This window comes from Haliotis rufescens, unplaced genomic scaffold, assembly GCF_023055435.1.
Source record: "Haliotis rufescens isolate VD_foot unplaced genomic scaffold, xgHalRufe1.0.p SCAF_2, whole genome shotgun sequence".
Lineage (NCBI taxonomy): Eukaryota > Metazoa > Mollusca > Gastropoda > Lepetellida > Haliotidae > Haliotis > Haliotis rufescens.
Genome location: NW_025963890.1, coordinates 23,075,612 through 23,097,187, shown reverse-complemented (window position 1 = coordinate 23,097,187; position 21,576 = coordinate 23,075,612). Strand labels below are relative to the sequence as shown.

Genomic DNA, 21,576 nt, shown 5'->3' with positions numbered 1-21,576 from the left:
GAACATCAGTTATTGGTTTATAATGGATTCTACTTAATCAGCTGAATCACATGGTATTTCTCTGCACTACATACAATACTTTTTTTCAAATTCACACCATATGAACATATGTATGAAGTACACATGCATTCCTAGATCATTGATACATCCAAATTTTTGTATTGAATGAATGTTGTTATATGCTACACTAAATATCACTCACTTTTAGTCAGGCCCAACTGTCTACCCATGGTTGAATGCATGAGCAATATTCCATGTGTTTGGGGCACATTGACACACAATCATTCAGGTTAGACATTCTATCTGTATTGTCCTCAGTAGTCTTCTGACAAGGGGAGGGGATACTGGAGACGATTCTCTCCCCCCCCCCCCCCCCCCCCAATTCCCAGTAGGACAAAACTCTGAAGTTAATTAATTTTATTTTTAACCCCCATACCCACTGAAAACTAAATTTCACAAACACTGAAAATTGTTTGCTATATCAACCATCACAACAGTGGTTGAAACAGCCAACATTACAGGATTGCAGTATTAAACTTCAAACATGAAATGACTGTGATCACATTACTGCTTTCATTACATGCTTTCTGAAGCATGTTATCATGAATTGTAATTAATATAAGTAGACACACCAAGTAAACTTCAAATCCAAAAACAGTGTTTACTTAATTCATTACTTAATTCCAGACAGTTTTAAAAATGTCATGGCCGTTGCAGCTGCCGTGTTGAAATTGACACTTTAGCCAATTACACTCCCTTTAGTGGATGTATCAATACATAATTGATAGTATTTGTTTCTTACAAGTCCAGTTTACTAGGAGATAATGAAGGTAGATAAGGCCACACCTTTTATTTTCACTTGTGCTACGGATCTGCTGACTGTAAATTTTGTTAAAAATGTAAAAAAAAGTCTATCCATATACAAGTCAAGTTCCTATAAAGGCCAAAATGAAAATGAAGGTATGTCATGTATATTAAGGATCCTATCAAATAAAGTTTCTTAATAAAACAGTTTCTGCGTGCTCTGAGTGAAAGCACTTTTCAAAGGCAAAAAAAAAAGATATCAAAGGCAAAACGAATGTTCTACCTGTTTTTCTAGTTTGATCTTTATATTGCATATATTTGATCTATTATGTTTCAATCACCCAAGTTTTAGGTAGGCTTTAAAGTCTCATATTTTAGCTGTGTTGTGTTTGAGGATTTTATTTCCTTTCAGTAGGGACAAGACTGTGGGAATGAAAGGTCTCTTAGTGGATGAGGAGCAGGTGAGTGTGATACAATGTCCTAGTTCACTGTATTAGGTGGAAATTATTTGAATGTTATAGAGTATCATAGATTATTTAAATAACAGTTTGTTTTCATTGATATGTTTGTTCCTAGATGGATATTGAAGAAGAATCAGAAGGTGAATGGAGAACACCTCCAAGAGATGAAGGAAGTGATCTGGAGGTGGATATGGAGGAACAGGAAGACGGTGAAGAGGAAAAGGTGGAGGAAGAAGATGATATCGGGGAGGTAGAAGGATCTGCAGATGTAGAAGGTGAAGGTAACAGTGAAGATCAGGAAGAAGATGGTGAGGAAGTGGAGGAAGAGGTTGAACTAGCATCAAATAAGAGCAAGGCTATCAGCCAGAGCAGCAGGGATCCTGAAGATGGGAAGAAGATGGCAGAGGTGGCCGAGTCTCTGAAGCATAAGATGGTGGCAGCAGAGGCTGGTGACACCATCACACCTGTGCTGACCAAGAACCAGATGGAGCTGCTGGAACTGGAGATGAGAGCACGGGCTATCAAGGCCATGCTAAAGAAACACCAGAGCAAGAGTACACAGTGATAGTGTCTCTGTATTAACAACTTGCAGAAAGAGTGAAACATGCACTTGTGTTTTACAACTCTGGACCATGCATGCATGCGGAGAGTTCTGTCTCAGAAAACTGTCATGACCCTCACGAACAAAGTATCACTGCCGTTTCATCATATTGGAAGTGTGAGGATGGAAGATGAAGCGTGTCTGGTGCACTCATCACTCTTTGTCATATTTTGTGAATAAAATGATGGTATGCCAAAATGTCATGTTCCTTTTAAACATTGTTATGTGAAGACTGTCTGGGTTGTGGAATTAATTAGACTGGGATGTGATCAAGATATTTGTTTCTGCTGAAGTCAATTTCAGGTAGCAAATAATATGTCTTGCAAATATTCACTGTGATATTTACAGTATGAATTGACTAGACTTTTGGAATTCAATTAGGTGTATTGATGTATAAACCATATATATACCTTGTTTCCTAATTTTTTTAAACAATTGAAAAGATATAATTTTCTTTATTGTTTTCTAGTATTTTTAATTGTTTACTGAGGGTTTCACGAGAATAAGATGGCAAGGAAAGTTCCCACAAGCAGGACTGAAAAATAGATGTTCACTGCATTGTATTCTAGTTGTAGATAATTGTTTGACATCACAGTTGAAAGGGGATGTCATTGAGATGGCATGTTTAAACTTTGCACTATCACAAATTCCTCCTTGCCCAAGAGTTTTGCCAGTAAACTGATACTTTAGATATGCGTACAAAAATATCCATTTATGTAAAGATAGTCAAACATATAATCACCAGTTTAAGATTTGAACAATTACGGTATACCTCACGCTCGTGCAGATGTCAATTCACCAGTCAGTGATCTGATGCAATTCAAAACAATATCACAGTGGGAGCCAGTGTTTGAGAAGAAAGCCAATTGTCTTTGAATGTATCATGTGAAGGTTAACAGATCGCTGCTGACTCAAAAGGCAAAAGGTATTTGCTCCAGTTTTAATGTCACTTGTTTAACTTATTGTGCCGCATTCTAACCAGATGCATATGATAAAATTCAGTGATTTGTTAGAACAGGTATTATGTGTATACAGGTCCTTGTTTTGTAACAAGTCCATTCAGAGATTAACTGGGAGTCCAAACTAAGTTCCCTTGGCAGACAAATTTGTGAAAAAAGGTAATTTTGTTCAAAATTTTGTGTTTTCTAATAAGTCCTTATTTTCCTAAAAAGTAAAGGGTATTTTAACATTTAATTCAATGTAAAACTAAACGTTGCAGTTTTTATTGGTCCTGTTGTTAGTGAAATGCAACTCACCTCTGCGAAGATTAACATTAGTTATTACCATAATAACAAGTCTTGGAAAACTTTTTAAATCCAATTTGTTAGACCGCCTTCCTGGTCTAGTGGTAGAGCTTCTGCCTGGAGAAAGGAAGGTCATGGGTTCGATCCCCAGCCACATCATACCAAAAGGTATCTCAGTGGGTTAGCACTATAGAATCGGCAGTTGCCGTGACTAGTACAAGCAGCCACACACACATACACGTGCATGCATGTCACTATATGAGTGCAATAATCTTGAATGCTAAGTTGAACCCCATTTCACCTCACCTCAAATTTTATATTGGCCTCTGAGCAGGTCTAGATAAATCCATGCCATTATATGCATGTCGTCATCAAGTTCTGTATGATGGTTCATTACTATATCAATTACATTGAGAACTTTTGTGTTTGGAAACAATGGGAATGAGATGGCTACTAGCAATGCAACAAGCAGTGATCGGGCTGATCATGTTGAATCTTTTTCTGATGGTGTAGATCATTGGCATCCATTTTGTTTTACCATGATACTTCAGGGTAAGACATTGTTCATTCACTCTATCAGTCAATATATCACTCAATCATGTCATTATGATCATAATTTTATACAAGTTTTTGGGTTTCCATAGTGAAAAAATAACATCTACCAAAGCTTCGATGATGACTTTATTACAATACATGAAAGTCCTATGTTTCTTTGTCCTCGCATTTTTCAATACTGCCTTCAGCATTTTTGAGAACAGGAAAACATAACGATCAGTTAAAACTGTTTGAAGTCCATTGGGTATGTTTTTATCATCCATTGAAGTAAAGACAAGTGTTTGTAATTGTCTGTGGTTATCTTATACACTGCATGGCGTACATTCCAATAAAGTGTCTGTGATGTTGTTTTGGTGGCTGAAACAGCGCCAATATGTGTGTCTGGATGAAAACATGTCTTACATTCATAGGGTTTCATTTATAACGTTGTTCTCCCTGACTGAGGTTAATTTCTGATAAAGAAATCATTGTAACAGTTGATCTTAGATAAGTGCTAATCATATTCATATGAAATAAAGTATGATCATACAGTAAATATGCATTTATGTTTCATCTTTTTTTATGAATATTTACAAGTTGCTGAAACAAAATGTATGTTTTAAAAACGACTGATTGATACGGTTTCAGACAAAAATGTCTTATCTCTGGCACTGGAGACGAATACTGTATGAGATACACTTTTTGAGCATGTACATTGGATGTTACTTTCCTTCTCAAAGGTGACCCTGTCGGTCTACTTTTGAAATGTACATGATATTAACATATCAAGAAGCAGATCTCCTTCATATAATGATACCAGTGTATTCACCATTCTGACAATGATAGGTTGAAATTTATTGTTGTCTATATATCATCTTTGTTTAACTTGCCCCTTGGGATATGTTTTATATTCATTAAAACTGTGAAAAAGTGTTTAAAAGTCAAAAGTGACTTTTGAATAATTCTTATATGTAAATTTGATGAATAAAAAGATCATATATTGATATGTATATTTCTATTTCATACAAGCCTATATTTCAGAAAGAAATTACAACAATGTATAATGTTTGAAGAGGCTGATACAGGACTGGACAGATACATCACACAGATCTGGCACTGATAGACACACAAGCAGTGATGGAGATGAAAATAAAACAATCCAAAGTACATCTCATGTATGAATATGCAAAGGGTAAATGTTTATCAATGTATGTTGTTTTAAGCCACAGTCAGCAATATTCCAGCTATATCATGGTAGCCTGTAAATGATCAAGTCCAGTCCGGACAAGCCTGTGGTTGACACCATGAGCAACGATCCATCCTGTCCGGGCACTGTGACATAATAGTCAGGCCACACATTGTGAACAGCTGAACCTGTAAAGCAGGGTTTCAAATTACCACAGTGTGATTCCCCTGTGCAGTCACACTGACAGGTTAGGTAACTACCAGTAATATGTGCAGTTTTTAAAAGGAAATATATAAAAAAATTGATGTAGAGATTAAAGTATTTAATACAAACTAATTATTTTGAGTTGCTCAATGTTTGTGTCTTAATGTTTAGCATGTATATAGACAAGTTTGCTCAACCTTGGAGGATTGGTGTTTCATTGTTGGCTTGATTAAGACCAAACACATTTTTAAATAATACCATATATGGACAAGTCAATTTTAAGTGAAAATTTTACAGTGAAAAGTCAATGTACACTTGTCCAGGCTCCAGAATATAATACGCATTTAGGACTGGGTACCAATTCTGCCCCAAAGTCCCCACTGGTGGATTAAGACCAACAAAAAGTTGAAATAAGAAAATAATAAGCATGAGTCACAAAATTACTTTTCAGAATAACAAGCTGTGATGTCAATGTAAAGGAAATATCATGAAAATCTGTTGATTCTACTTGTGGTTCTAGTCATTTCCCTGACTTAAAGCATATGTTATGGTTGATATATAATTTCTCTATAATTTTACATATTGACCTATAGTTGTGTAGGTTTTACTTGTTGAAATGCATGTTCAGAATTGCCTGTGAATTCCTGGCTCAGTGTCAACTTCACTAACAGCGTGATGTCACCATACTAGCTTAAATGTACGGAACAAATGACTGAACACAGATGTGGTTGATTGTTAAATAATATACATGACTTGGATCTGCAAAAGATGGTGTCAGCTCAATCTTAATACATTCAACATTCAAAAGTCCAGACAATGTTATTAAGTTAGTCTGACATTATTTTCACCCAAAGTCCTAGTTCTGTTCATATAAATCACAAATTCTGTTTGGTCATGGAGACCTATGTATAATGGAAAAGTTATTTGTTAATGATGATAGTGAGCTCAGCTGTTGCAGTTCAGTTGTCGTGTTCAAAACACTTCCAAACATGCCCGATAGCCACTGACGTTTTAATACCTATTGTTGAAAATCAATACAATAGATATAATCTTCCCAGGGTGATGGCGAAACGACAGGTATACATTGGGAATTGCTGTCACCCAGGATGGTAAAGTTGATGAGAGATGATCAGTGCTTTGACAATTGTTATCAGTATTTTTGCAGTTTCATGAAATTCCATACATTACATTGTTACGCTTTGTCTAAATATTGTTAGAAGTTTATTTATCTTCAATCTATGAAATACACAGCACCAGTTTGTCATTACAATTACACATTTAGACATAGCCTAAAGGGAGAACTTCAGTTGATGGTATTAATTGTCCCCTGAGTATCCCGACAGTTCAGGTAGTTTACACTGCCTCATACTAAGTACATGTGTGGAGAAGTAAGGAAAGGAAAAATCAGTTTGAAAGGTTCACCTTAAACATTGTAGAATCTGTTGTTTTGCTTCCTACCAGAGTCTCATATGCTGTTATTTTCCACCTTGAATTTCAGGCTGACTCTGCACTTTAGTTTTCTTTGTGCTTAATTCTGTACAACCCAAACCTTTGCCTTCATAACCTCAGTCCCCCATTTATTACCTTCTTTTCTCTAAGTTTCCCTAATACTTCTTTAGTTTATTAGTTAAAACCTCAGTCACCATTTTTATAACCAGTCACTAGGGCTTGGATGGGTACTGAGTAGGACCCAGGTACCTACAGGACTACCCGGATCTGATGCTTGTCATGTGACATAGTCTTTAATGACAAAAATTTACTATAATTCTGTGGTTACACTACGAGTCAGTAATGTTCACATTTCTTTCTGACTATACACGCATTCCTTCGGACGTTCATATGCTTTATTAAAGATAAAGCTTCAGTCAACTTCAATGTATGTATGATCAGATCGTTTTATATAGTGTATCCCTGTGTTGTCAGGCTATTAACAATGTCTGTGTGATGCTACACCCCGTTATAGCACGAGTAATCACGATAAACATGGCTGTGCGAAACTGTATGATGTCCGAAAACCTATGATCCGACGATATATATTACTATCTAAATAGATTTTGCCAGGCTCTGGTAAAACAATTCCCAATTGGACATTTTGTACCCTACTTTTGAGAGCTACAGTGGGTACCTTGGTAGGGTCGTTTAATAGGGGGTCGGATACCTGGTTAGTAAATTTGGACTCGTCTCAGCCCTACCAGTCACCCATTTGCAACCTCAATAAGATGTTTTTATCCCCATTAACTCATTTTCACTCTAGTTTCAGTTTCTACTCTAGTTTCCCACAACTGTAGTCTATCATTTACAACAATGTTGAGTCACTATTTTCAACATCATTCACCTCGGACATTTCCAGCCTCAATGAGACATTTGTATCCCCATTAACTCGTTTTCAATATTGGTCACTCATTTACAACCTCAGCTTTCCAGTAACAACCTCAGCCTATTATTTACAACCACAGTCACCGAGTGACAAACTCACTTGTGTCACCACCATGGCCTCCACCTTTACAATCACTAGTTACTACTTCAATTTATTTACAACTTCAGCCTCCAATCCAGGGTCAAGTGTCTGTTTCCAGCCTCACTTAGATTCATTCAAATTGCCCTTACAACTCAATTTTCCATATACTAGAGAGAAATTGCATCCTCATTCATATTGGGCAGCAAAAAATTACCACTTACCATGTCACTTGTGACATATTTTAGAGCCTGGTGTGGTATGAAATGTATGGAAATAAGAATTACATTTTTTTACAATAAAAATTATATGATTATTAATCCCAATTATCTCCTTTTTTTCCGGAAAAGTTGATCATTAAGACGCAATTTTTCAAGGGTAGAATATGGCACCATTTCAGTGATATGCTCCACGTGCCTTGAGATGGGATCAGTCAAGGGGAGGCAACTGTGGTCAACTCTGGTAACTGTACAGTGGCTATTCTCTAAGACATGTGAGTGATCATACAGAATATGGTTTATGACTATTGTTTCACAGCCACATAATCACAACTGATTTTCATTATCACATTTATAACAATGTCCGTCAGTGACCTATGAATCGTTAGCAATACCATCAATCTATTCCAAACCTTCCATGATTGCTCCTGTGAGGGTGCCTTGAAGCGTGGGTTCCCAGCACCCCATGCTTGTAAGTTAACACAGTACTCAGCAATATTCCAGCTGTATGATGGCAGCCTGTCATTGAATCTAGACCTGACGAACCAGTGATTGATATTATGCACACCCCACACTATGGGTACGATGACATAATCAACAGTCACTGAGTCTAACTATGTAACTAATCCATTTAGCCTTTTATGACCAGCATTGGTTTAGGGAACCCAATGCTTACCCAAAATTCCACTGAATGTTTGTTGTAACTAACACTAATGAGGACCAGGTACATGAGGTGTCACCTGGCTGATGTGTGTCATGGATATATGGTTTTTACAGGCTGCTGTGTTATAGCAAAACTATTGTTGACTGTGGCATAAAATAACATTCACTCACACATCTTTCAACAGGTTACCTGATTGCTTTTTTGATGATAATGGTGTGACCATGTAGTATAGTGGACACACCCTCTGTCTTCAACATATACCATGTACCACAGTTCTTTACAGGTTACATAAATACTTTGTGTGGTCATTATGTTGCACGACCCCTTACACTGTTATTTTCGTAAAAATGAATGTGAACAAATAAAAGAGCCACATCTATATAAGTTCTTGGTTGATATCAATAACATTTTCTTTTGTAATGTCTTTTGAGTATAAAGATAACTGTTTAATTTTAAGTGTGTGTATTAGTTAAACAAAACTGCTGAAGGGATCCTTACAATCAAACTCTTCTCATTTTTGAAAATGTGGACAATCCCATCCATAACACAAGAAAGAATATATTGACTTTTAAATAAAATCGATAATACAAATATAATATAAAAGCTGCTTTCAGCAGTTTATCTCTTCTGATATTTTTGTGAAGTTGTTGAAAACCTGTCACTGGTTATTGGTTGAGGCAACGAGTTGCTTTCATTTGTCTGTTGAACGTTGCAACAGTAGATTAAATGGCTACTGATCAAAGGGAAGCAACTCATGTACAGTTGTCCATCTCTACTGGCGTAGAGCTCCCGTCCTCTGTGAAAGAACGTTCAAGTGAATCCCGAATGTTGGCTTAAAGTATTGATGTTTCAAAATCTAACAAATTTGACTAACAAGGATATCCCTGGCATGCGTCATCCAGTCGTTCACAGACATCTCAAACTACGTAAACATGTTTACATAATTCACAAAAGAAATTATTGCTGCCTTTTACGTGTAAAATACTATCAAATCGATTCCAGAAAACTAATTTGCCTACATTTCAAAGAGATACTGTGTTCAAAGTGTTATATTTAACTGTTATTTAATACAGGAACATCAAGCAGCCCTGGTTATTTTAAACTTTAATAAATATGGATGTTGTCATAAAATGTGAAATTTACACGCAATTTTCCGCTTAAAACTATTTTCTACAGTTAAGATAAAGAATTCACTAAGCGTCAGATGGGATTTATGTTCAGATTGAGCAGATTTTATGGCACCATATTGTAGATACATTCATGTCTGCATTCTAATAAACCAAGTTTACACACGTAAATGAACTTGGCTTAACATGAAAGCAACAATACTTTTTCTGCTGGACGAGATATTGCTTGTCATTAAATTCTCTCAATTTTCATTCTGAAAATTTTAGAGTCCTTTTTTTTCTATTGAGGGCCGGATTTAAAGCATCTAAATGATGGGAGAAAAGAGAATCTAAATAAAATATGATGAAGGCATTTTTCTAGTAAACATTACCTTTTATCAGATTAATAATTTAAGATTCGCTATTTTGAATTTTATTGCTCATTATTTGGTAAATTGGAATAGCATTATTGGCCATCTTTCTTCCAAATTAATAATGGACCTAGATTCATTGATTTATCGTCATCATAAATGTCACAACACTATGAGACCACGTGCACTTTCGTATTTTATTTGAAATTAATGTTATATTTGTGACAATTTGTTTACCGTGCATTCCCCAGTAATGCTTGCATATTGACGTATATAGGCCCTGCGAGCTTGGCCGGGAAAATTAATGGTCAGAAAACGGGGGTCGCCAATACTAATAGCTTCTTGATTTTTCCATCATACTTTGTGAGATGAAATTGAGTGGAAATCTTCCAAGGCCCAATCACGCGTCGGGGAAAATGTGGCTTGAAAGTTGATGATTGTTTTGAAACGGCTAATAGCTATGCAAGAACAACCGAGTAGAGGAAATGCAAGCCGCTCTACTTGGCCCGGCCGGCTCATCTCCGGTGCAATAAATATTATGTCCGAACAAATCACTGTAAACATTGAAAATGAATGACCCCTTAGCTGGCGAGCTTTCCGCGACTGTAGCAGACCAGCCTTTTGAATGTAGGACAAAGCGCTTCCAAAGGTGACGCGGCACTTATGTGCCACACATTTGAAGAAGTAGCACTTGAAGAGAGCGGTATCCTGTCTGCGTACAAAGCAGAGTCGTTTTAAGGCACGACTCTTCTTAAGTTCTTTTAAAGGTTCATTTCTTAGAAAAAATCAAATGTGAAAATCTCACTTTCAGTTATCATTTAAGGAACGCATTTAGTAGGGGTATCAATAGCACGGAAGGGGAGAGTGTTGTTGGACGCAACTTAATATCTATCCCAATTTTTACGAGTTGAAATTGAAAGAATCTTGAGTTATTTTTTATTCATTCATACACATTTCTCTTCCTTTGATGGGTGCTATCATTAAATCTTCAGGAGAACTGATTCTACACCCATAACCACACTCACGTTTCCAGCGACAACTTGTTAATCCGAACGGTACACACCGACACCTCGTTCATCCGAACGGTATACAGTGACCCCTCTTTTATCCGAACGGTATACAGTGACACCTCGTTTATTCGAACGATATATACCGACACCTCGTTTATCCAAACGGTATACAGTGACACCTCGTTTATCCGAACGGAAGGCATCGACACTTTGTTAATCCGAACGGTATGCAGGGCGACCTCATTAAGGTGAAATGTTTACCTCGGTAATCCGAAAGGTATACAGTGACATCTCGTTAATCCAAACGGTATACAGATACAACATGTTGACGTGAACGTTATACAGTGACACTTCGTTAATTCGAACGGTATGTAGTGACTCCTTGTAAATCCAAACGGCATACAGTGACACCTCGTTAGTCCGAACGGTATGTAGTGACATCTCGTTAATCCGAACAGTTCCGTCTAAAGTAGTTTCCTCTATATATGAATCATGAAGTCGCCCTTTGCAGTAATTGTCCGCGGTGTCCTGAATGACAGGGTTTCCAGACTAACGTTGTCCTGAATAATAAGGTTTCCAGACTGACGGAGTCCCGAATAATGAGGTTTCCAGATTAAATGAATTGGGATTAACGAGGAATCTAGACTGGCAGAAGGCCGGGTTCGACTCCCCAAATGGGTACGATGCGTTAAGCCCATCTCTCTCCCCTCCGGACCAAGGCATATACTGCCAAGGTCGCCTGACATGGATGGAGACACCCATATACAGAGTAATTAATGAGGAATGAGCTGCACAGGTCGTTCAGCTTGGCTAACAGTAAATGTACCGTACAAAGGGGATACGGTTTAAGAATTGGGGTGAGCATCTTATAATTAATGGTAACTCAGTGATTCTTGATATATACATAGCCTACTACTACTAGTGCGGCGTTAAACAAGAAACACTATACTACTACTACTACTACTACTACTACTACTACTACTACTACCACTACTACTACTACTACTACTACTACCATGTGATGAAGCTGTAATGTGTGTTACGGACAGCCGTGATATAGCTGTAATGTGTGCTACAGATATCCGTGATATAGCTGTAATGTGTGCTACAGATATCCGTGATATAGCTGTAATGTGTGCTACAGATATCCGTGGTATAGCTGTAATGTGTGTTACGGACAGCCGTGATATAGCTGTAATGTGTGTTACAGACATCCGTGGTATAGCTGTAATGTGTGTAACAGATATAAGTGGTATAGCTGTAATGTGTGTTACAGACATCCGTGGTATAGCTGTAATGTGTGCTACAGATATCCGTGGTATAGCTGTAATGTGTGTTACGGACAGCCGTGATATAGCTGTAATGTGTGCTACAGACATCCGTGGTATAGCTGTAATGTGTGTTACAGACATCCGTGGTATAGCTGTAATGTGTGTTACAGACATCCGTGGTATAGCTGTAATGTGTGTTACAGATATCCGTGGTATAGCTGTAATGTGTGTTACAGACATCCGTGGTATAGCTGTAATGTGTGTTACAGACATCCGTGGTATAGCTGTAATGTGTGTTACAGACATCCGTGGTATAGCTGTAATGTGTGTTACAGACATCCGTGGTTTGGCTGTAATGTGTGTTACAGACATCCGTGGTATGGCTGTAATGTGTGTTACAGACAACCGTGATATAGCTGTAATGTGTGTTACAGACATCCGTGGTATAGCTGTAATGTGTGTTACAGACATCCGTGGTATAGCTGTAATGTGTGTTACAGACATCCGTGGTATAGCTGTAATGTGTGTTACGGACAGCCGTGATATAGCTGTAATGTGTGCTACAGACATCCGTGGTATAGCTGTAATGTGTGTTACAGATATAAGTGGTATAGCTGTAATGTGTGTTACAGACATCCGTGGTATAGCTGTAATGTGTGCTACAGATATCCGTGATATAGCTGTAATGTGTGCTACAGATATCCGTGGTATAGCTGTAATGTGTGTTACAGACATCCGTGGTATAGCTGTAATGTGTGTTACAGACATCCGTGGTATAGCTGTTATGTGTGTTACAGACATCCGTGGTATAGCTGTAATGTGTGTTACAGATATCCGTGATATAGCTGTAATGTGTGCTACAGATATCCGTGGTATAGCTGTAATGTGTGTTACGGACAGCCGTGATATAGCTGTAATGTGTGCTACAGACATCCGTGGTATAGCTGTAATGTGTGTTACAGATATAAGTGGTATAGCTGTAATGTGTGTTACAGACATCCGTGGTATAGCTGTAATGTGTGCTACAGATATCCGTGGTATAGCTGTAATGTGTGTTACGGACAGCCGTGATATAGCTGTAATGTGTGCTACAGACATCCGTGGTATAGCTGTAATGTGTGTTACAGACATCCGTGGTATAGCTGTAATGTGTGTTACAGACATCCGTGGTACAGCTGTAATGTGTGTTACAGACATCCGTGGTATAGCTGTAATGTGTGTTACAGACATCCGTGGTATAGCTGTAATGTGTGTTACAGACATCCGTGGTATAGCTGTAATGTGTGTTACAGACATCCGTGGTATGGCTGTAATGGTGTTTCAGACATCCGTGGTATAGCTGTAATGTGTGTTACAGACATCCGTGGTATAGCTGTAATGTGTGTTACAGACATCCGTGGTATAGCTGTAATGTGTGTCACAGACATCCGTGATGTTGCTGTAATGTTTGTTACAGACATCCGTGGTATAGCTGTAATGTGTGTTACAGACACCCGTGGTATAGATGTAATGTGTGTTACAGACATCCGTGGTATAGCTGTAATGTGTGTTACAGACATCCGTGGTATAGCTGTAATGTGTGTTACAGACATCCGTGGTATAGCTGTAATGTGTGTCACAGACATCCGTGGTATAGCTGTAATGTGTGTTACAGACATCCGTGGTATAGCTGTAATGTGTGCTACAGACATCCGTGGTATGGCTGTAATGTGTGTTACAGACATCCGTGGTATAGCTGTAATGTGTGTTACTGACATCCGTGGTATAGCTGTAATGTGTGTTACAGATATCCGTGGTATAGCTGTAATAGTATAACAGACATCCGTGGTATAGCTGTAATGTGTGTTACAGACATCCGTGGTATAGCTGTAATGTGTGTTACAGACAGCCGTGGTATATCTGTAATGTGTGTCACAGACATCCGTGATGTTGCTGTAATGTTTGTTACAGACATCCGTGGTATAGCTGTAATGTGTGTTACAGACACCCGTGGTATAGATGTAATGTGTGTCACAGACAGCCGTGGTATAGCTGTAATGTGTGCTACAGACATCCGTGGTATAGCTGTAATGTGTGTTACAGACATCCGTGGTATAGCTGTAATGTGTGCTACAGACATCCGTGGTATAGCTGTAATGTGTGTTACAGACATCCGTGGTATAGCTGTAATGTGTGTTACAGACATCCGTGGTATAGCTGTAATGTGTGTTACAGTCATCCGTGGTATAGCTGTAATGTGTGTTACAGACATCCGTGGTAAAGCTGTAATGTGTGTTACAGACATCCGTGGTATAGCTGTAATGTGTGTTACAGACATCCGTGGTATAGCTGTAATGTGTGTTACTGACATCCGTGATATAGCTGTAATGTGTGTTACAGATATAAGTGGTATAGCTGTAATGTGTGTTACAGACATCCGTGGTATAGCTGTAATGTGTGTTACAGATATCCGTGGTATAGCTGTAATAGTATAACAGACATCCGTGGTATAGCTGTAATGTGTGTTACAGATATAAGTGGTATAGCTGTAATGTGTGTTACAGACATCCGTGGTATAGCTGTAATGTGTGTTACAGATATCCGTGGTATAGCTGTAATAGTATAACAGACATCCGTGGTATAGCTGTAATGTGTGTTACAGACATCCGTGGTATAGCTGTAATGTGTGTTACAGACAGCCGTGGTATATCTGTAATGTGTGTTACAGACATCCGTGGTATATCTGTAATGTGTGTCACAGACATCCGTGATGTTGCTGTAATGTTTGTTACAGACATCCGTGGTATAGCTGTAATGTGTGTTACAGACACCCGTGGTATAGATGTAATGTGTGTCACAGACAACCGTGTTGCTGCTGTAATGTGTGTCACAGAAAGCCTTGGTATAGCTGTAATGTGTGTCACAGACAACCGTGTTGTTGCTGTAATGTGTGTCACAGACAACTGTGATATAGCTGTAATGTGTGTTACAGACATCCGTGGTATAGCTGTAATGTGTGTTACAGACATCCGTGGTATAGCTGTAATGTGTGTTACAGACATCCGTGGTATAGCTGTAATGTGTGTTACAGACATCCGTGGTATAGCTGTAATGTGTGTTACAGACATCCGTGGTATAGCTGTTATGTGTGTTACAGACATCCGTGGTATAGCTGTAATGGTATAACAGACATCTGTGGTATAGCTGTAATGTGTGTTACAGACATCCGTGAAATAGCTGTTATGTGTATTACTGACAACCGTGATGTTGCTGTAATATGTGTCACAGACATCCGTGATGTTGCTGTAATGTGTGTTACAGACATCCGTGAAATAGCTGTAATGTGTGTTACAGACATCCGTGAAATAGCTGTAATGTGTGTTACAGACATCCGTGAAATAGCTGTTATGTGTATTACTGACAACCGTGATGTTGCTGTAATATGTGTCACAGACATCCGTGATGTTGCTGTAATGTGTGTTACAGACATCCGTGGTATAGCTTTTATGTTTGTTACAGACAGCCATGACATAGCATCTTCCCGTGGAAAGGGAGTTGACTGACTATAGAAGTCGAGTTTCTACCTTTGCCAAACTAGGCTTCAATTATGGAGTAGTTACAGTTTGACTGTACTAACGAGTCTATGCATAGTCCAATTAAAAGCGCGTAACGAAATGGACATCCGGTTCGTAAACTGTACCGCCAACTCGGTATCGACAGATATTTTCTCAATCTTTTTATGTTTTTAATCAGTGTGCTCATGTGATTTGATACACTATGCGAAGTAAGACCCGTTTTTGTTCCAATATTGAGTTTGATTATCGATCAGATCGCCTTGACTGGGCGCTGCCATTTTGTTAGAAGCAAATGCAAGTGATATGAGAGGTATACGTAGATTCTGATTGGTCAGTGGGAGGAATATAAAAGGGACATAACTCGTTAAAGCCAATGATGGCGCTATGATCGAGCCCAGAAAATTCTGCCTCTTTCGACAAGGCTGGAAACTGGACTTCTACAGCCAGTTAACTCCCTTGCCTCGGGTAAAATGTGATAAAGCTGAGATGTTGCTTTGTTTGTTTGTTTGTTGTTTAACGCCGCACTGAGCAATATTCCAGATAGATGACGTCCGTCTGTAAATGATCGAGTCTGGACCAGACAATCCAGTGATTGATGTCATGAGCATCGATCTACTCAATTGGGATACGATGACACGCATCAACCAAGTCAGCGAGCCTGACAACCCGATCCCGTGAGTCACCTCAAATGACAAACATGAGATGCTGCTAACAGAGACGTCTTTCCCTTCAGACATCCAACAAACAAAAAACCTCATTCGTCAGTGTTAAATGCATACATGTGTATAAAGTACCCCAAAGGTGTTTGGTGTTTTGGACTCCAGAAAGCAATGGAGATTTAATGTTGTAGTTATCCGGCACTTGGTATGCAACTTTATGCCATACGAAATTAAGCAAACAAAAACTCCCCACGCTGTTAATAGTTATTGCTTTTGGGATTGAAATCAAAATCGGAGCTTACTCGCCCTAGCGCAAAGCCAGTATTTCATCCTGATTGTACACTAACTTGCTAACAGAAGTGTGACGTGGGAACATGAATAGACTGGTTTTACAAAGCACCGTATTGGGACAATACGTTCCTATTAGCTTTCTCTGGTTATTGTTTTAATGAATCGAAATGTGTGATTCTTGACAACCCAACATCATAAAGCAAGCTGTTATGGAGCAAACTCCGCTTAAATTCAGTTGTGTCGTGAGTAACGAAGTTTTCTTATGGAAGCGTATTAGTGTCACAGTCTAAAAAATCTACGTAGATGATACTTACATAGACGTAGATGATACTACTCACTCTACGTGGGAGATATTTTCATTATGATCTACGTAGAAGAAAGTACCATCTACTACCGAATTATTGACTTTGGTAGTAATATTTTCTCGAGTAATCGACAATAGTTCCGGGTCAGTTATATGGCGTTATTAAAAATGCCTGATCATCATCATCATCATAATCAAATAAAGCAGTAAAGGTACAATTCTGTATTTTTCTTTGTTTTTCTTTAATTTTTAATTTTTAATTTTAGCGCTGATAGTTTGACAACTTGAGGCAGCTTGTTGTTAATATTCGGAAAAGGCCATCTAAAAACTAACGACCGAAATGTTCCCCAACAGTTAATGAAATTAGCAGAAATTAAGCACTCACCTTTTTTTCAAATATATAAGCTTGTATAAACTATTATACAACTAGGGTCGCAACTTCACAAGACAATATCTGTCTGAGTGACGAAACGGACGATTATAATATCACATACGTAAATGAAAGTATCCTCCACGTAGATGTAAGAATATCCCCTTCGTAGATGTGAGTAGTATCATTTACGTAGATGTAAGAATCCCCTTCGTAGATGTGAGTAGTATCATCTACGTAGATGTAAGATCATTTACATAGGTGAACGTATCATCTACGGAGATGAAAGTATTTTCTTCGTTACTGCTAAAAACATGTGGCACTAATACGCTTCCATAATTTGTTGGAGGGCGGCGAAAAGTGAAACCAGAATTGCATCAATATATTTAGTAATGATGTTGAATGAGGATGACGAACACGGTACTTTATTTTCTCACACACTGTGCCTCAACGCACTCATTGTCGCGCGCCACTGATCGTGCCTTCAGTTTCATGTGCACACTGAGTTCCGAGCGCTTGTTTCATTCGCTGCACGGCAGCCCTTGTATGAACTGGTTCATGTCTCTGCACTTCTACAAGTTTAGGTAGAAATGGACGTTTTCACATAATCTATTTTTAGCACATACCTGCGTTGGGGATGCCTTTTCAACAATATATCCGAGACAAATGTTTTGTTTTCGAATGTATTCTTTCAAATCAAGCAGAACTCAGAAAACACTTTTCTGTTAATATATAAAAGGATGTTGCCCTTTCAATGAAGACGTTTCCTGCTCAGATCATATGTAGCACGATGAATCTCAATATGGCGCTTAAAGAATTATCTCCAGAATCTTCCAGCTACGGTTTGTCTGCAGATCCATCATTGTTGAGAAGAGAGATAATAGAAGGTTGAAGAATGGTTCTAAATTTGTAAATTACCAAACATAACATAATCTCGCTATATATGCTTAACGTATTGAGTTAGATAGCTCGTTGTTTCGGAACCCTGTGTGGTTGTTTTAAAGGCCAGCGATCCTGATCTTGATTTAATACGTTTGCCCGTTAATTACCTGCCTCCGCAAGATCATTAAGTTGGTTTATTGATGTACCTGGATGTTATCTGAACCGAACAGCTTCCAGTACTGCACGGACAGAGCTCGGGGGTTACAGTGTGCACGATATTTAACTACCAGCGGTAGATCACGGTGATAAAGTAGACTCCGATTCGCTGTGTGTTCGTGGCCCCACGAGCTTGTCTAAGATTAAGATGGGTTTAAGTTTCCGTAAGCTATTTTTTCAAATTATTGTCTCTCATACTTTGAAATCCTTTTCTTTAAATTAATGGGTTGCGCTATATTACGAGTTCTTAATGTTTAAATGTTTATAAAATTCTATATTAGAATGTTGAATGAGTAAGACCCCGACCCATGGCTACATACACACTGTAATGTCTTGAGGAGCATGGGAGCGATGCCGCAGACCCGGGTTCTATTCCCCACAGGGTACAATCTGAGAAGCCCATGCATTTCTGGTGTCCCCCGCCGTGATATTGCTTAACAAACGACGCAAACCAATACACACTCACTCACTCACTTGAGGGACATCATACGGACAGGGGCGGTCGGATAGCCTAGTGGTTAAAGCGTTCGCTCGTCACGCCAAAGACCCGGGTTCGATTCCCGACATGGGTACGCATTTCTAGTGTCCCACGCCTTGATATTGCTGGAATATTTCTAAAAACGGGATAAATCCATATTCACTCACTCACTCGCTCATCCGGACATGGGGGTGATATTTGGAGTATTTAGGTTGTGTATTGCAACCGTGAACATATTTGCATAGGCGAATAAAATTTGCTCCTCCATTTTTCCTACAAACTGTTTAACGAGAGTTTTCATGCATTCGGAGAACACCACACCAGGGGCAAAGAAATCATATCACGAATTTTTGTATATAATTAATTATTTTTAGATTATATTTGAAACAGGGTCTGCTTCCAGTGACTATCCACTAAATTCCTGAAAAGGTCATAAATTATTATTACATTCTACACAATTATATAACATTTAGTACCCTGCTAAGATATTGGGTATTAAACAAACGAAAGAGCTCTTTACACGATTGTCAGCTGAAAATCTATTCGCAAGACACAAGTCAACGCAACGGATGGTTCCAGTGCATTCGTTTCACTGTTTGTAGATGTGGCTTTTTGTATGCTAATGTATACTGTACTGTCAAGATAAGAACCAATTTCCTATGTGTAACCCAGGGGTGAACAAAACCATACCCTTGCAATGTAAAGGTATACACTTTAGATTTCTAAACCGCTGCGATCGGTTTGTGGTCGTGGGCTCTCCCTTGTATGAAAGTGTCAAACAGCTCGGGACTCCTCGACTTAAATGTTTTGTTTGTTTGTTTGTTGTTTAACGCCGCACTGAGGCATACTCCAGCTATATTACGGCGATCTGTAAATAATCGAGTCTGGACCAGACAATCCAGTGATTGACGTCATGAGCATCGATCCACGCACCAGAGTTACGATGACATGCATCAGCCAAGTCAGCGAGCCTGACCACCCGATCCCGTTAGTCGCCTCTCACGACAAGCATAGTCGCCTTTTATGGCAAGCATGGGTTGCTGAAGACCTATTCTACCCCGGATCTTCACGGGTCTAAATGTATTTTAGTAGGAGCGCCAATGAGGTCATGTGTGTGTGGGCCTTGGGTCGGGTGATTTATACGCCAATGTCTTTCAGAGCAAGGACAGTTATATTTTTATAATATGTACGTACTTACAAAGTGACATTGTGAGTGAGTACAGTTTTGCGCCGCTTTCAGACGTATTCAAGCCATATGACGACGATGGAAACCAATAACAGGCTTCCCACACTGTGCCCTTGTTGGGAATCGAACCCCGGTCTTCTGAATGACTAGCGAACACTTTAACCACAAGGCCATCCAAGTGCCCCTGCCATTTTGATGTATATGTGCTAAATACAGATTATGGTTTCAGTAAATCAATTCCTATTTATAGAATTATTCGTATGTTATATCTTGTATCGCCCACAGACAACAATGTAACGTACCCAACACCTTGACATAATATATAGCGAACATGGGACTTCTGTCGCAGAACAAAAGGTCGGGCGCTGGTTTATTTCAATAAAAAATACGCAATTTAAACGATCAAAGAGAAACTCATTAATTGCGAAGAGTGCCTCAGATTTTATTTGTTTTGTGGTTTAGTTAGTAAGCTCCGTGACAAGCCAATTATTTTCCCGTCTCAGTTTGTGAATACAAGTATCTGTCGATCACTCATTGCGATAGAAATGCACACAAAAAGGAATCTTTTTTCTCGAAACGTTAAATCAGTAAAAATGCCCGAGCTTGAAATAACACCAGCCATCACACCACACACCTTTTCTCTGCCAAGCTTGAGCGATCAGAAACGAATAGCCCAAACTCAAACAGTATATGTCCCAAATATAAATGAAATTGACAAGTTAACATGTTATGTATGCCGGAAATCAATACGCATTAGTCGTACACTGAGGTTGTATTTGCAAACAGCGTCTATGCCTTTAGACTGTAAACATATTCATCTTCATTTCGAGACGTGTTGTTTGTTCAATGAAGTTATTCGGTTTGCCGTCTCTGTGGGTTGTTTGGCAGACACCCCAGTACTTGGCGGTCTTCAGCTGGGAATTGTATGGCTAAGGTCGCGAAGAAAACATCAATTTTGAAGTTATTAGGAAATATGAAGCGTGAGGAACAGACAATAGGAAAGTCTTTATGTGGATGGCTTTGCGTGAGAGATAATTGTTATGGTCAGCGAGATGATTGGCGAGTGGTCTAGGGGAGATAACTCCCCTGTCACTGGCGCTAATGACACAACTGCTCGAGAGGGTATTGGGTCAAGGACCATGCACTTGGACCAGAAATCTGCTAATCGTACAAGCAAGCTTATCGTGTTCCTCTATTAAGAACGGGATCTAGGGGTCATTATTTGAAATAACAACAGGGTCAACTACAACTAAAGGTCTGAGTTTCAGGGATGGGGAGTGGGTTGTTGTGTTACATAACATGGATGGGGAAATATGTTACATAAAATAGGGAGGAGGGATGGGGGCGGCAAAATATGATACAGTCCTAGCACAACATGCTACATATAGACCTCAAAACAACATGCTACATACGACTGAAAACAACATGCTACATACACCTGAAAACAACACGCTATATATACACCTGAAAACAACATGCTACATACACCTGAAAACAACATACTAAA

The 21,576-nt window shown here is 38.8% G+C and overlaps 1 protein-coding gene across 8 annotated transcripts in view; it reads left to right on the top strand.

Moving 5' to 3' along the window:
* Window positions 1-3,329, top strand: part of LOC124146210 (caspase activity and apoptosis inhibitor 1-like) — a 228,174-nt gene extending 224,845 nt beyond the window's left edge. For 7 of the 8 annotated variants that reach the window (XM_046516394.2, XM_046516393.2, XM_046516395.2 and 4 more), the window contains 2 exons: window positions 1,217-1,265; window positions 1,381-3,329. In XM_046516394.2, coding sequence (XP_046372350.1) covers window positions 1,217-1,265; window positions 1,381-1,830 — 499 coding nt within the window. In that variant the 3' untranslated portion in view covers window positions 1,831-3,329. The remainder of the gene's footprint in view (window positions 1-1,216; window positions 1,266-1,380) is intronic. The other variant, XM_048399761.1, reaches the window with a different exon arrangement.
* The last annotated feature ends 18,247 nt before the right edge of the window (window positions 3,330-21,576 follow it).